The following is a 15,705-nucleotide window of genomic DNA, read 5'->3' as shown; positions in this document are numbered from 1 at the left end:
ATATGGACACACTGTAAGTCAGCTGTTGGCACAAAAAAAGGGGTGGGGGAAATGGCTTAGATCGGGAGGCTGTATTTCTACTGACAGTTTTTCTATTTCTGATGGAAGCTTCTGTGGGGGACCAAAAACATGAACATTGCCTCTCAAGAAAGACAGACCTCAGGAAGGTTCCTGTTACCCCCTGTGTTACACTGGGGTGTGATGGAAATGAGAGGGAGAGGGAGAAAGAGAGAAGCATTGCTGAGGAGGCCATGTTTGTTAGCTCTCAGGCTAGGGTGAAATCTAGTTCACTAAACTCGAGCATTTTGGGAAGAACTACAGGAAGGCCTTATTGTATGCACTTCTTTTTCCAGTGAATTTGGGCCCTTACCCCTCCCCATCTTCCTGGTAGTAGCAAACGTTGCATTTGAAGATCTGCACTCCGCCCCATCCCTCCCTCTGTGACTCAGCCTGTAACTGCCCTCTCCTCTCTGGTGCCCACATGACTGGCTCTGGCCCACATGACCGACTCATGTCCAGAGATGGCAGAGGGCTATTTACATGATTTTGCGGTCCGGCCCTTGTGGCTGGTGGATCAGTAGACACAGGAGTCTGCCTCTCTCCTGCCACAGCACCTAGACATGCAGCAAAGATGTAGTCCTCCTCCGATTGTGGATGAGCCACTGGAATTGGGCTGGGCTGGGCCCAGTTCATAAATGGGAAATTAAGACGATTCCCGTGCAGTCCTGGCGCAATGAATCCTCTCTTTGCTGGGGAGCCTGGCCAAGCTGGCTGTGCCCAATTCTGTAGCTCCTTCTGAATAGGCAAGCTGTCATGCAGCTCTAGGGTGACCTCTCTCAATCTGTGCTGCCCATAAATAACAGGACCCAAACACTGGCAACTCCTCTCTCACCCCATCTATCTTTGCCCCCCCCCCCCAAGCTGGGCCTCTACAAGGTTTTGTTTGTTCAGGCGAGGAACAGGGAGGGTGGAGCCTTGCCAGTGAGGCTTTTCATTCCTGTCTCACCCACTGCCCAAGCCCCAGCCTGCAGAAGAAACAGCCCCAGCAGCTGCCCTAGAGGGCGGGGTTGGTCTCCTACACATCTTGTGCTTTGCTTTAGACCAAGCCTATTACAAACTGCTACACACATGCATGGTGACAGGGCTGTGGTTCAGTTATGGAATGATGCTGATCAGGGCTCTTTTCGTAGAAAAAGCCCAGCAGGAACTCATTAGCATAATAGACCACACCCAACAACAAAACTCATTAGCATGTTAGGCCACACCCTGACAGCACCGCTCATTAGCACATTGGGCCACACCCCCATGTTACCAGAAGTGTGGTCATCCAGCCACACCCACCGTTCCTTTCTTATTCTGTTTACCTTGTTTGTTGTCAAAACCCAGAGCCTTTTTTTGTAGCAGGAACTCCTTTGCATGTTAGGCCACACACCCCTAACGTAGCCAATCCTAATGAGTTCCTGCTGTTGGGTGTGGCCTATTATGCTAATGAGTTCTTGCTGGGCGTGGCCAACTCAGGAGCCAGCCGGAACTCCGTTCCTGTGCGTTCCTGACCAAAAATAGCCCTGATGCTGATCAAATTGGGTGCTGGATGTTTCCTCTAAACTGTGGAGTCTTGTGAACAAAAATTCTACTTTTTGAGCTACTGGCATTAAAGTTGTGAGCAAGCGATTGGGCTACTGCATAAATTAGTTTGCTCTGGAGCCATTCTTCCTGAGCTAAGACAAAAATTTGTGAGCTGGAGGCTAAAAAACTGTGAGCTAGCTCACACTAACTCAGCTTAGAGGGAACACTGGTGCTGGTGAAGGTTCTCTTCCCACATAAGCAAACAGTGGGAAGCAAAGGGGGCTGTTCCCTAACACAATAGGGGGTGTGAAGTTTGGGGCATGGTATGTAGGGATGGTTGTGAACTACAGCTTGCCAAAACACAGATTTGTGTCTCCATTTCAGCTACTGCATCTTGCTAAAAAAGAAAGGCTGGTTCCACTCTGCATAGCTGATTCCTGCTCCCCAAATCTCCTCTTTTCCAAGCACCATGTGGTTTGTTAGCATCTTCACTCCTCTTACTTAGCTTTGAGCCCCCTCCGTCCAGTCACACTGCCTTGTAGTTCCTCTTCCAGGTATTCACCCACCATTATCTACACATTTGGGGGCTGAGAATGTGACAAATGGCAGCAGGTTTTCTCCAACCCCTGCACTTGCTTGGCTGGGTAGCCATGATTACACTGTGGCAGCAGTAAGCAGGGCTGCATCTTTGGCCAGCTGGTATGCTGAAGGTCTTGGCGTCGCAAAGTAGGTCAGGTTAAAATGGTGACCACAGGCCCAGTCTTTCAGGTCAGGCCTGAATTGCAGCAGGCCCTGCAACTGGTCTGGCTCAGGCCAAATTCCTGGAAGGGAATGCAGAGGCTTCTTGGAGGCAATGTTGCACCCAGAACTCTGCCAGTTGAAATGATAATTTGTCCCATCTTGAATCCCTGTGTGCAGCTGTGCACGCAACAGGATTGCTGATTCATATTTCAGAGGGTAAGGGAGATGGAAATAAGCTTCAAATCTGGTTTCTGAGGCTCCTGCTTGAACGTATTCAAGTGGTTAGACTGGCGAACTAGGATGTGGAAGACCCAGGTTCAGATCCTCATTATGCCATGGAAGCTTGCTGGGTGACTTTGGGCCGGTCACATACTCTCAGCCTAACCTACCTCCCAAGGTTCTTGTGAAGATAAAATGGTGGAGAGGATGATGTAACCAGAGAAATGTGGGGTACAAATGAAGTAAATAAAACATAAATGAAGTAAATAAACATATACCTGTGTTGCTATCCTTCATTATGACCAATGCCAACCTGCATGTTTATCCCACCATTCTTTCAAGGCCGCCTTCCTTGTTCTGTCCCCACAGAACCCTGTGAGGTAGCTTAGCATGTTAGAGAGTGGCACACCCACAGAACATCATGTCAAAGTGATACAGTGGTGAAATTATCCTTCCAAGTGAATACAAACCTGCGGATCTGTGCCCTTGGAGTCCATTCAGGGCATGCCGCAGGTTCCTATGGAATTGTTTCCGGGGCTGGACGGAGCTGCTGGCCCTTGAGTGCCGGTCCAGGCTGTGGGGGGGGGGGGGCTTGGCAATTGATTGCAACGTACATGGAGTAGACGATGGAGCCATCCCGCCGCCCTCCTCCCTTCCTGGCGCCCAGGTGCGCGGTCAGGGCTCCACGAGGGCAGCGACAGCGGAGGTGGCGCCACCGTTGCCATGGCGAGCCTTCCCTAGCCCGTTGGCCAAAGAGGGACGCCTTTCCTCGTCCTTCCCACCCTTCCGGAGCAAGCGAGTGTCCCATTTACGCCGCCGCCCGCGCCCAGGGAGGGAGGGAGGGAGCGGCCCTGGGCAACGCCCGCCCCTCCTCCTCCTCCTCCTCGGCTGGGCCTGGCCAAACCCTCCCCAGGGTGGGGCTGCCAGTTGAACACACCCATCCAGCAGCGGCGACCCTAGTGCGCGTCGTACAGGCGAAGGAGACGAAGGCTGTTCGCTTGCCTGGCTCGTTGGGTTCGCTCCTGTCGTGGTCCGCTTTGCCGGCGATCGCGGGGCTCGCCGCTGCCCATCTGCTCGTGTCCGCCGCGTCCTTCGACCAGGCCGGCTCGGGATGATCCTCCCCGCGGAAGGGATGAGCGCCGCGCACGGGGCCTGGGCGGTGAGTGGAACGGCTGCCTTGGCTGAGACACGCCAGGAAAGGAAAGTCCCTGCACACGGGCGCCCGAAGGCTGTTCGGAGGTGGGGGAGGCAGCTTAGAGGAGGCCGCCTCGAGCATGTACAGAGTGCGCTGGGTCGTAGGGTGCACCTCTCTGCTGTGCCTTTTAGGATGGGGGGGGGCGGGTCATGTTCGGAGGCAGCCCACCAGCGTGTTTTCACGCTTCAATATTGGCAGGAGCCTGGTGGTTATAAGTGCCTCAAGCCCCAATTTTTGCTTTGTTGCCGTCAGACGAATAGGTTTCCTCCTGTGAAACCACCGCCTCTGATGGGGGTCAGCCCAGCCGGCTGTCCCTTCTCCCAAAGTAGGACACTTTGGTCCTCAGTAGGCACCGGCAACTACAGTGAATCTAGCCTGTGGGTCCTGGGATCTCCCCGCCCCCCATGCTGGCAGTGAAGCATTATCTGTGAATGCCCACTGAACGGGCTCTAGCGCAATAAAACATCTGTGTTGGATGGTGTATGTCTTGACTATTAATTGCTGGATGCAAACCTTAGGGGACGACGGTAGCTTGTGAGCTGTGCTTACCGTTGAAAACAGAATGCTGGGTGCCATAGACCCTTGGCCAGATCTGGAACTGGCAGGGCTCTTCTGAGGTTACTGCCAGGCAGTCCGTAGCGGTGAGGCTGCCTCCTCTGGCTTTCTTCCTCTTGCACCCGGTGCCTCTCTGTGACCTTTTAGCTGCCGGGGAACTTCATTGCAGAGGCGGGGCAAGGAGTGGCATGGGGTGGGGCTGGGATGAAAGTCGACTCTAGTAACGAAGTGGATCCAATCAGCCAGTAAATGACTTTGGACTCAACTTTTAACTGCTGAGTTTTTAGCCAATTGATTTGGTTGCATTTTCTTCAGTTAGAGCCTTTACGTTTTTGGACACGTGGACGGTGGAGGGATCTGTAAGCACCAGGCTGATTATTTTTCTCTGCACAAGAGTTGTAGTCTCAGAAGTAGGTACTAGGGCTGTCTGGTGCCAAAAGTGTGAGAGGCACTTGCATGCTTTGGTCCAGGAGAGTCTGGATGGGGTTTGCCCCCTTATCCACCGCAGCAGTCCAGTGGGCAGGAAAAGAGGTCATTTCTCCTTCTGAAAGTGAGACTTACCTGTGGTGCACACTGGCAATCTGTGCTTTGAAATCAGCCTGCTGGCATCTTAAAAGGCGAAGAACACTCATTCCAGCATGTGCTTGCGTGAGTCAGCTTGCTTCTTCAGCTGCTCGGTGTGTTTTGACCAGCAAGGAAGCAGTTAAACAACTGATGGTATTTAAATCGTTGGCGTCATGGCTCTGGTGTCTGGAGTGTTGACGCCCACCAAGGCGAGGTGTGTGGACAGTCCCCGCCCTTCTGCAGACTTCTGTCTGCTCTGAGTTAGTTTAGGTTTCTGGAGTTTGAAGGATGCAGTACTTGCTTATTGGACTGTGCTTACAGGAGAATAACCTCAGTCCCTGATGCACCATCTTGAATAGTGAGGGGTCTCACTAGCTGTCCCCATGTGCAATAAGACCCAGTCTCCTGGGAAGGATAAGAGGCAGTCTTGGTTGTAAGACCCAGTGATTCTGCTGGTTTATGCAGCCAGTGGCTTAGAACTGGTGTTGAAGATCCCCCCAGATGTTTGGAGTTCCAGGTGATAGCTTTGCTTAGCCCCCCCCCCCTGCAAAGCACACAGATGGAGGAGGAGGAGGAGCTGCATTTTGGAGCGATGCCTCTTTCTCTGCCTCCCACACAACTCCACAGCAGAGCCGCCTCTTTTTGGCATTCAGCCCCATGCGAGCTGAGGCTGCTCAAGGCATTTCCTGTGCTGGAGTTCAGCCTTTTGCTGGGTTTCCATGACCTTTGGCCCTTGGGTGCTGGGAGGCGGTAGGAACTAGGGAAGCCGACCGCCCTTTGCTAGGCAGCTGTGACCTTTGGCCCTAGTGAGAGACCAGGTTGAGCGGGTGTCTTGGGAGAATAGTTGAGTGCCCCTGTTCCTTGGCCAGGCTTCCTGCTGGGCACTACTGTGGCTGAGTGGTGGCAGGGGAGGAGAAGGACGGCTAGTCTCGGGTTAGACTTGCCCTTTTCCTTTTTGCCAAAGGGCCCAACAAGTAGGAGACCCTGTAGCAGTGCTGGGGGGGTCAGCCACTGTGCTGCACCAGTTTGGGGGTGGTACAGTGAATGCACTGTTAGCTGGGGCTGGTCCATCTCAGGGAGGTACATGTTATAATGTCTTGTTCTGAAATCCAGACCATGCTTTGAACGGCGATGGCTTTGAGTGGCGTCTTGTCAGGAACAGGCGTGTATATTGGCACAGGTGCTGAGTCCCAGGGCAGTACTGCTTGCCTCAGGGCCCTCCCCCAGAGGGTCTTTCTCTAGATATTTTGCTTATTAGTTCTGTCTCAGTTTTGAGTTTGGAGACACGGGAGATGTTGGTGTCACAAATGGAGTGAGCTGTATTTAGCAGAAGGAGGAGGAGGAGGAGATTGAATTTATACCCTGCCCTTCACTTGGATTCTCAGAGCGGCTTACAAACTCCTTTCCCTTCCCCTCCCCACAACAGACACCCTGTGAGGTAGGTGGGGCTGGGAGAGCCCTGACAGAAACTGCTCTTTTTCATGAACACCTTTGCCAGAACTATGGCTTGCCCAAGGTCATCCAGCAGCTGCGAGTGGAAGAGTGGGGAATCAAACCCAGTTCTCCCAGATTAGAGTCCACACACTTAACCACTACACCAAACTGGCTCCAAACTTTATTTGCTTCAGTAATCCCCCCTCCCCCCGGTGGGGGACTAAGAACAGCTTATGCCATTCTCCTCTTCTCCATTTTATCCTCACAACAACCCTGTTGAGGTAGGTTAAGCTGAAAGTGGGTGACTGGCCCAAGGTCACCCAGAGTGAGGGTCACCCAGGTCTCCCACATCCTCGTCCAGCATTCCAACCCCCACACCACTGACGACCCTTGCCTGCAGGATCTCTGGGGATCTATGGGCAATTTGAGGAAGAGAGAATTCAGCTCATGGGGCTTTCTCCCCCCCCCCCCAAGCTGAGGAGGATGCAGAGGAGGGTGGGTGTGGTGGTGGTGTCAGCTGCAGCTGCAGCCTTCTGACCAAGAGAGCTTGAAGACAGGGTGTGTGTGAGGAACTCTGAGGCCTGGGTGGGTGGGTGGCTGGCTGGAGCTTAGAGGTGTTGGGGGGAGGGTTGCAAAAGGTAGCAGCAGGGGGAAGATGGGGACTGCAGAGGAATGGGGAGGTGCCCTGTCAAAGGGTTGGGTTTTGAAATAATTGTGCTCCACAAAATGCATCTGATGCCTTTACAAAAAGATTAAAGTTTTGCTGGACTTTTCAGTAAAGGCCATTGCATTAAAAAACAAACAAACTCAGAGGCTTAAAGGGGTGTGTGTGTCTTGTCTATCCATCCATCTCCCTCGCTCTGTTCATTGATAAATTGTTAACCTGTGAATAAAAGGTACTGGGCATAGAGTTCACTGCCTCCAGAACTCCAAGGTCCAGGAGGGGTTAGTGGGGAAAAAGTGTCCCCTTAAGCCATGCTTGAGCATTTGTGCTTCATCGTCAAAGGCTCTAATAATAAAAGGAACGGGCACTTTGAATTGGGCCTGGAGGGAATTGGCAGCCCCAGTGCAGTTGTGCTGGAATTGGAGCCATGCATTCTCTTCAGCCGGACCCTGCTAACAGGTGGGATTTTGCAGCAGCTGAAGTTCCAGAACTGCTGTAAGACTGCTTCAAATATGGGGCACTGGAAACCCCAGCCTTAGGGCAGTGTGGCCAGTTGTAGCCTGTAGCTAAGCTCACAGACCGTTGATGGTGCAGGGGTTCGAGGGCTGGACTCGGGTGTGGGAGCTTCAGATTCCCACTCTGTCATGAAAACTTGCTAGGGGACCTTGGGCCAGTCACACACTCTCAGCCTAACTTACCTCACAGGATTGTTGTGAGGATAAAATGAACGAGGGGAGAATAAAGTTGTAAGCCACTTTGGGTTCTCCTTAGGGAGAAAAGCAGGGTATACATAAATTAAGAAAACCACCCCATCCTCTGCCATGGAAAACAGAGTGATGTGATCAGGGATCCTTTGTGTTATGTCTGTTTCAGCCCTCCTGCTGCTTATGGATTCTGGTTCGGAGAGCTTTAAAAAGTGGCCTGGCTGCCATTTGCTTTCAGACTGGTTGCCAGAAGAGCAACAGCGAAGCGGTTCTCTCTCTCCCGGCGCTCTGTGGCATTTTACTTTTGAGCTGCTTAGGTGAATAGGAGGTTTTTACACTAAGCTCTGCGCTGACTCCACCTCCAGCCCTGCTCTGCCCTGGCCCCATCCAAGTCTCAGGCTTTTTCCATTCCCAGTTATGGTCACCCTGAGAGGCCCCCCAGCCAGAAGGAGGGAGCTTTCTGTTCGTGCAGCCTGCCTCCCCTGGCACATTCCCTGGCCAGCAGAAGGGAGCTGCTGTTGGTGCCCTCAGGGCAAAGCCCTCCCGCCCCCCAGCTGGAACAGGGGATCAAAGGCAGTTTTGCATCCCTTGGGGCTGGGGCTGGGCCAGGGTGTGGAGCAGATGGAAGGGAGGGGCAGGCTGGCAGAGACTGGCAGTGTGGCAGGGGAGGGGTGGCTGGTGTGGGTCCGGAAGGGAGTACCAAGTTCCTGGAGCCGAGGTTTCTTTAATTCTCACCCTCTGGTCAGAGGACAGGCTCAGGCAGGGTGGTGGGAACTGGAGCGCTATTGTCCTGGCTCTTGACAGGGAGGGAGGAGGCCAGGCAGGCAAGCAGCCAGTGCTCCGGGGAGGGGAGGGGGTGGCTAGACGTGGGTGAGGCCGGCCCAGCTGGGGGAAGGGAGCCTCCTGGGCTTGCCGAAGGATGGAGGGATGTGTTTTGTGCATGAAGTGCTGGGAGTGTCTTGGAGCCACCCATCTAGGGCACGCAGAGGAGGCTCTGGGAGGGAAGGCAGGAGGCTGGGAGTTGCTGAGGTGCTCCTTGATCCCAGGAACTGAGTGGGGGAGGGGTTTGCCTGATTTCGTCTGCGTCCTGCTGCCCATCCTGGATTCTTGAGCTTTGCAAACATTTAAAAGGTGCACCCTCACAACACACCATGTGGCTGTAGACTTCTGTCCCTGCAGCGCAGCTTGGCACTGAACTTCTGGGCATTGTGCCAAGCCCAGACAGGCCAGCTGGTGCTGCCACTGATCCCGGGCATCTGTGCACCAGGGCAGGGGATCAGTATGCATGCGCTAGCTGTCAGTGCACGCTGGTCTCGATACTAGGCCAGGACACCGCCAGGCCAGTCTCTGAACAGCAGCCCTATGTATCCTAGCCGAAAGGGGGCTTCTCCACAGGTATCCGGCTGGCCCCTTTCTTAGCAAGCCCTTCTGTTTGAGCACCCATTGACATCCCAGAGGGAAGCAACTCCTCTGGCAAAAACACCTAGAGAGGGCTGGGCCTTTGAGACTCCCACTCCCTGGGTAACTTTTTGCCACTGGCAAACCCACAGGCCAGCCGCCGAGTCCACTTCCCCTGGCTTCTGCCGGCCACTCAGCCTGGAGCCTCCCTGCCTGCCTGCTTCTCCCTGCAGCACGGTGGACCTGGAGGGGCATCTGCAGGTTTCCTTGGAAGTGGCCCTTTTCAACCCCCAAACTAACCTTTTGGTTTGAACTCAGCACGCCTGGCTGTGTCTGCAGCTGCACAGTACGGGCTCAGATCTCAGATGACACATCTGTTGCCTTGTGCAGGAGGTCCACCTTTATGTGGCGTATTATGACCACAGAAGAACAATCACCCCTGGATGGTGAGTTTTGTGTTTGGAATCACTTGCAGCAGTCAGAATGCCTGAATTGATAGGGTAGGAAACAGCATCTTTTATCCCCTCTACCCACCCTTCCTTGCTCTCCGTCGGGCATATTCAGGGTCACTGTAGTCATAGCAAATGCACACACCGATCCTCCTGTTTCTTTTTCTGAAGCAGGAGGCCTTTCCTGCTTCTCTGAATGTGCTGAGGGTGCTTGCATTCTCTTTCTTTAGTTGCACCTCCAGCCTCATCATGGGCCAGGGAGTGTCCCGGGTTGGTTACCTGCTTCCTGAATGGCAAAGCTGTGCCTTGTGTAACTGGGTGCCTTTGCCGGAGAACAGGAATCCCCACTTCATCGCCACTCTGTCCTGTCTTCTTTCTGCAGGGCTTTTTTGGTTGCCGCCACTTGCCAGGCTCCTTCCGACACAATTCAAACATGCTGGTTTTGACCTGTGGAGCCCTGGGAGGGACTGGCGTATCTGCAGGACTGGCTTCTTCCACAGGAGGCTGCCTGGAAATGAGGAAAGGCCTATCCTTGGTGGCTATCAAGGAAAGGGCCTCCTTGGTGGTAGTGCCCTGGGTCTCTGGGGTGTCTTCCAAGGGGGATCTGCCTGGTGCCACCTTTATCACTTAGGTGGTAGTTTAAGATTGTCCTTTTTACCTGACCATTCAATCAAGTTTGACTTTTGCTTCTGCAATGGAATTTATCTGTTCATTTTGACTTTTTTTGTTTTGTTTTGTTATGGTAGCATAGAGTTTTGCTTCTGCAATGGAATTTATCTGTTCGTTTTGACTTTTTTTGTTTTGTTTTGTTTTGTTATGGTAGCATAGTTGTGTTAGACTTTTCCGCTCTTCATACTTGTAAGTCACCTTGAAGACATTTTAAAAATGGAAAAGTGCAACAGGGTTGGCCAAAATAATCCCTCCCCTCCTGTGCTTTTTGGCTAGGCTGTGCCCTGTGATGGCAAATGAGGGACCCAGGCCACAGTTTCCTGTTACAGCTGCCTCTGAGCCGAGATCTTACTGTGCAATCCCTTGGAGGTGGAGTTGGGGAAGCGAGGAATCTAGCCCGCATGGTTCCCCCTCACCCGTTTCTCTTAACTGCTTGTCATCCCTTATAACTGTTATGGGAAGGGAAGGGGTCAGAATGAAGTGACAAAGGAGACCCAGGCCTGGTCTGCTTTGTCTGTGCCCTGCAGCCCAAATTCAGTTGCATGAGCCCAAAACAGGCAGAGGAGCGGGGCAGTGAATTGCCAACCAAAGGGAATGGTCTCAGCACCCCTATAGTGCTGTCAGAAATCCTGGGATGCCCCTCTCAGTCCAGCCACCTGGCCAGACCGGGGTGGGGGGCGGGGCCCTGGCTTTCTCCCAGCATGTTTGGCCAGGAGGAAGAGAGGGATCATCCGTCTCCCTCCTCCCTACACCACTGCAGGCTCAAAGGGGGAGAGATGGTGAAGGAGGGGATGGTTCATCCGGATGACCTTTGGCCTTCCAGAAATAACACCCCCTCCCCACAGTGGAGGGGGGACTGGGTGTGAGCTCCACCACCACCCCCTTTACACTGGGTGGAGCCCAATGCGGGCTCCCTCCTGTTCCCATAGCAACACACAGTGAGTGCCTTCGTTCACCATGGGGGAGGAGGGAGGTCTTTTGTTCAGCCTTTCCCTGCCCCCCCTTTTTGGGGAGGGACAGAGATGAAGTTCTGGCTGCTCCCCCTCCTTCAGTTTCCTGCCCCCTCCACACGCAGCTGGCTGTTCCAGTGCATGGCGGACACCTCTGCTTCAGGATTAGGCATGGGTTCTTTCATAATCCATGTCTCCCACAGTGCTGGGGAGGGGCAGGTGCAGTGGGTGGCCCCTTATTGGCATTGCTAGGGAAAGCAAGGTGTGCGTGGGCTGTAAAGGGACCCTAAGAACAGCAGCCAGGAAACCATGGCGGGGATTTTGGTCCTGGTATCCGTTGGGGAGGTGGTGGTGGGTCATCCCAGAGCCCACAAATGGGGAGAGGCCCTGCTTACATCGTTTGCGCCCTACCTCTTGTTTGTAGCAGGCAGGGCCTGGCCCAGTGAATGGCGAGTTCTTCAGCATGATGCTTCCTCTTCTGGCTTCCTCTGTCACCTCTTCAGTGGGGAGATCCTGTCTGCTTAAGAATCTCTGTTTGGGATCTGCAAGCATCTTCCTCAGATCACTTGTGGCTTTGTGGGTCTGCAGGGAAATCAGAGGCATTCCAGTTTCTTTCTACAGCTTAACCTCAGGTTGCCAGCAGTGTGTCAGGGCTCCACAGAACTCTGGCAAGAAAGTCAAGATCCCTGCCCCAAGGATCTTACTGTCTGTTGGATGTCCTGGACTCTGAGCTTGAGCCTCAAAGTGAGGCCTGGGAGGACCCCACTCCCTTCTTGGTGTTATTCCTGCCTCCGCTCAAGATGCACTAGACACAGAGGGGAGGTACTTGTGCTTTGCCCACTACTGGAGAGGCATGTTGTAGGGTGGGGAGAGCGAGGGGGGTCTGTGGGGCTCGGTGGGAGGCTGGTGGGCTCAAAGGGGGGAGTCTGTCTGTGTGATGCTAAGTCAGCCAGTCTTTTCAGCTGCCCATTAACCTCTTGCATTCTGTGTCTCTCTGCCCCGTTGGATAGAGCTCTGCTTCTACTAGCCCCTTAGTTGAGTCTCTCTGAGGGACCCCAGCCCCAAATGCCCTGCATGACGTCTCCCAGGGCTGGAACAAGCTCTGTCCTAGCATGTGCCGAGGAGTGGTGCAAGAAGACAAATATGCTGTGGGGTCTGGGTGGTAGACAAAAGCTGATGGATGGTTCAGGCTGTTCCCCCACCCTGCTTCCCCTCCTTTAACATGGAAGCCGCTGCATTTCTGGCTTCTGCCAGTGCAGCCAGAGGCTTCTGCTGCCAGGGGGATGGGCTCTTTGTCTTTCAAGCTCCACCTGTTCTCGGGAGGAGGGGGGGGCGTGTGCGGAGGCTCAGTGCCAGCCTTCCCTGTGCAGCTGGAAATGCCAAGGTTGCCTCCCAGTGACGCCCCCATCCCGCCTGTCTCCCTGGCCAGGCTTCTGCTGTTTCCTGTGGGCTGCCTGGCCTTTGGAAGCTAAGGCTTTGGCCAGGGGTTGACAATAAAATGCCATTGCTGGGGGAAAATGTGAAGCGAGGCAGTTTGGATTAATTGCCGTCAACCCCACCCCTCTTTTCTGGGGAGGGCTGCATCCTTGCTTTTTTTCCGAATTGGCTGAGCCAACTTGCATCCTTGGCATGGGATGCTGGTGCCCTAAACCAAGGGCGTGGTGTATTGCGAAGGGGAATAGCAGCAAGGGGGGAGCTGCTGCCCAGGGTGCCGTGAGCTTGCACAGCTGCCTTCTCCCCCTACAAAAGCTGTCTTTCTTTACATTCTTCTTCTTTTGCTTGCATGACTTGACAATTGTGAGGATTCTTGGTCAGGGACTATTAGATTCCCTTGCAGAATGATTATTTCTTTAGTCCTATTTGGGGAATCAGTTACAACAGCTTTAAATTTATGTTACCAGGATTCTTCCTCGACCCTCCCTAGTTTCTCAAGGATTAATCTACATGTGATATCACAAGACGCTCTGTATTTATGGACGAACAGGATTCAGTTGCCGTCCTCCCATCTCACACCTCCTTTAATTCTCTCAAGTAGCAACCCCTGGTACGGAGCAATTTGGATCAGGACCCCAGTGCTGGGTGAGGGTTGGGCTGTTAACCCTCCCCCCCTTCTATAGTTAATATAAATTGGCTCCATGGTAGTGCTGTTTGTCCTGGTAGAGGGAACAGGTAATATCATAGGTGCCACTTCCAAACCTTCCTCTCTGTGCCTCCGCTTCCCTGGTTGCTTGTCCTTATCCATGTTTCGCTAGCTCCCCCGAGTGGTTGTTGTGGGAACTGCCTTGTGAGCCGCAGGCTGCTCATTGCTCTTTCCTTCCTTGCAGGCTGCAGGCTCGGCCCACAGCAAGGCACTACTCAAGATGAGCTCCTCATCGCTGCTGGAGGAGAGCTCCATCGAGCCGCCGGTGCTGCTGAGTGACATCAAGACGGAACCTCCAGAGGAGCTACTGGCCAGTGACTGTAGCCAGCCCCAGGCTGAGCCGGTCGACCTTTCCCTCAACAAATCCAAGGCCTCCCTGCAGTCTCTGCCCTCATCCGTCCGATCCTCGCCCATGTTGGCAACACCCCCCGTCCAGGCACCTGTGGTCTCCATGTCGCCAACGGGGCTGGGCTCATCCTCGGCCATCCCTGCGGTGCTTTCCCCGGGCTCCATCCTGGCTTCCACCCAGGGCAGCGGTGGGCAACAGATCCTGCACGTCATTCACACCATCCCTTCTGTCAACCTCCCCAGCAAGATGGGCAACCTTCAGACCATCCCGGTGGTGGTACAGTCCCTTCCAGTGGTGTACACGACGATGCCCAGTGATGGTGTTACCGCTGCCATCACCGTGCCTCTTATTGGTGGCGACGGCAAGAACGCTGGCTCTGGTGAGCTTCTTCTTAAGAGAACATAAGAGAAGCCATGTTGGATCAGGCCAATGGCCCATCCAGTCCAACACTCTGGGTCACACAGTGGCCAAAACCCAGGTGTCATCAGCGGGTCCACCAGTGGGGCCAGAACTCCAGAGGTCTTCCCACTGTTGCCCCCCATGCACCAAGAATACAGAGCATCACTCTCACAGTGTTCCATCTGTACGGTGTGGCTAATAGCCACTGATGGACCTCTGCTCCATAGGTTTATCTAATTCCCTCTTGAAGCTGCCTATACTTGTAGCTGCCACCACTTACCACAGCAGTCAATTCCATGTGTTAATTACTCTTTGGGTGAAGAAGTACTTCCTTTTCTCTGTTCTAAGCCTCCTACTCATTAATTTCATTGAGTGCCCACAAGTTCTTGTATTGGGAGAAAGGGAGAAAAGTACTTCTTTCTCTGCTTTCTCTATCCCAGGCATAATTTTGTATACCTCTGTTATGTCATCCCTCAGTCATTGTTTCTCCAAGCTAAAGAGCCCTAACCTTTTTAACCTTTCTTTATAGGGAAGGTGTTCCATCCCCTTAATAATTTTAGTTGCCCTTTTCTGCACCAATGCTATAATACCTTTTTTTGAGGTCTGGTGACCAGAACTGTATACAGTATTCCAAGTGAAGCTGCACCATAGGTTTATACAGGGGCATTATGGTACTGGATGATTTGTTTTCAATCCCCTTCCTAACAATCCCCGGCATTTGCCTTTTTTATTGCAGTGGCACAGTTGAGTTGACATCTTCATTGAGTTCTCTACCATGACTCCAAGATCTATCTCCTGGTCAGTTACTGCCAGTTTGGACCTCATCAATGTATATTTATAGTTAGGATTTTTTGCTCCAATGTGCATTACTTTGCACTTGCCCATGTTGAACATCATTTGCCACATTGATGCCTACTTGCCCAGCCTCGCCAAATCCCTCTGGAGCACCACACAGTGTACCCTGGTTCTCATAGCCCTGAATAATTTAGTGTCATCTGCAAATTTAGCCACTTCACTGCTTACTCCCAACTCCAAATCATTAATGAACAAGTTAAAAAGCACTGGACCTAGTACCGAGCCCTGCAGTACCCCACAGCTTACCACCTTCCACTGTGAAAACTGCCTATTTATACTTACTTTGTTTCCTGCTTTTAATCCACAAGAGGACTTGTCCTCTTATCCCATGACTGCTGAGTTTACTTAGGAGACTTTGATGAACTTTATCAAAAGCTTTCTGGAAGTCTAGGGAAGTATGCATAGCACTCCTAACATGATGTTTCCATGTTTATCAGTAAGGCACTGAAAAGAGCCCCCTCTAGGCAAGGTAGGGATTTCTGCATTCTCAGAAGACACTCTGGTAGGTTTTCAAAGAAGTATTTGCAAATGGGCCCTGATCTGGTTGGCACTGGTTAGTATTTGGATGAGAGACCACAAAAGAAGTCCAGGGTTGCTATGCAACCCAGCAGATGTTGTAGACTTCCATGATTGTAATTTAAAATAGTCTCCAAGCTCCTAGAAGGAATTTGACCCTCCTTACCTTTCTGTTTCTTCTTCACAAGCCCCCTCATTTCAGAGAAGTTATCCCCTCTAAAGTTAAATGTGGTTGCATTGGACTTTTTGGGCAACTCTCTATTTACATAAATGCGAAACTTAAATAGCATTATTGTTGTATTTATTTACACTGTTGGAACTTGCCCAGAGCCCGTCAA

The 15,705-nt window shown here is 52.7% G+C and overlaps 1 protein-coding gene across 3 annotated transcripts in view; it reads left to right on the top strand.

The window, feature by feature from the left end:
* The window catches only part of KLF8 (Kruppel-like factor 8), a 62,971-nt gene that overhangs the window by 40,369 nt on the left and 6,897 nt on the right, over nucleotides 1–15,705 (top strand). For 2 of the 3 annotated variants that reach the window (XM_015408970.1, XM_015408971.1), the window contains exon 3: nucleotides 13,433–13,976. In XM_015408970.1, coding sequence (XP_015264456.1) covers nucleotides 13,469–13,976 — 508 coding nt within the window. In that variant the 5' untranslated portion in view covers nucleotides 13,433–13,468. Of the gene's footprint in view, nucleotides 1–3,505; nucleotides 3,686–13,432; nucleotides 13,977–15,705 lie in introns of those variants that run through there. The other variant, XM_015408969.1, reaches the window with a different exon arrangement.

Source organism: Gekko japonicus, unplaced genomic scaffold, assembly GCF_001447785.1.
Source record: "Gekko japonicus isolate JY-2015 unplaced genomic scaffold, Gekko_japonicus_V1.1 scaffold19, whole genome shotgun sequence".
Taxonomy (NCBI): Eukaryota; Metazoa; Chordata; class Lepidosauria; order Squamata; family Gekkonidae; genus Gekko; species Gekko japonicus.
The sequence above is the reverse complement of the archived record's forward strand: the minus strand, read 5'-3'. Positions and strand labels throughout refer to the sequence as shown.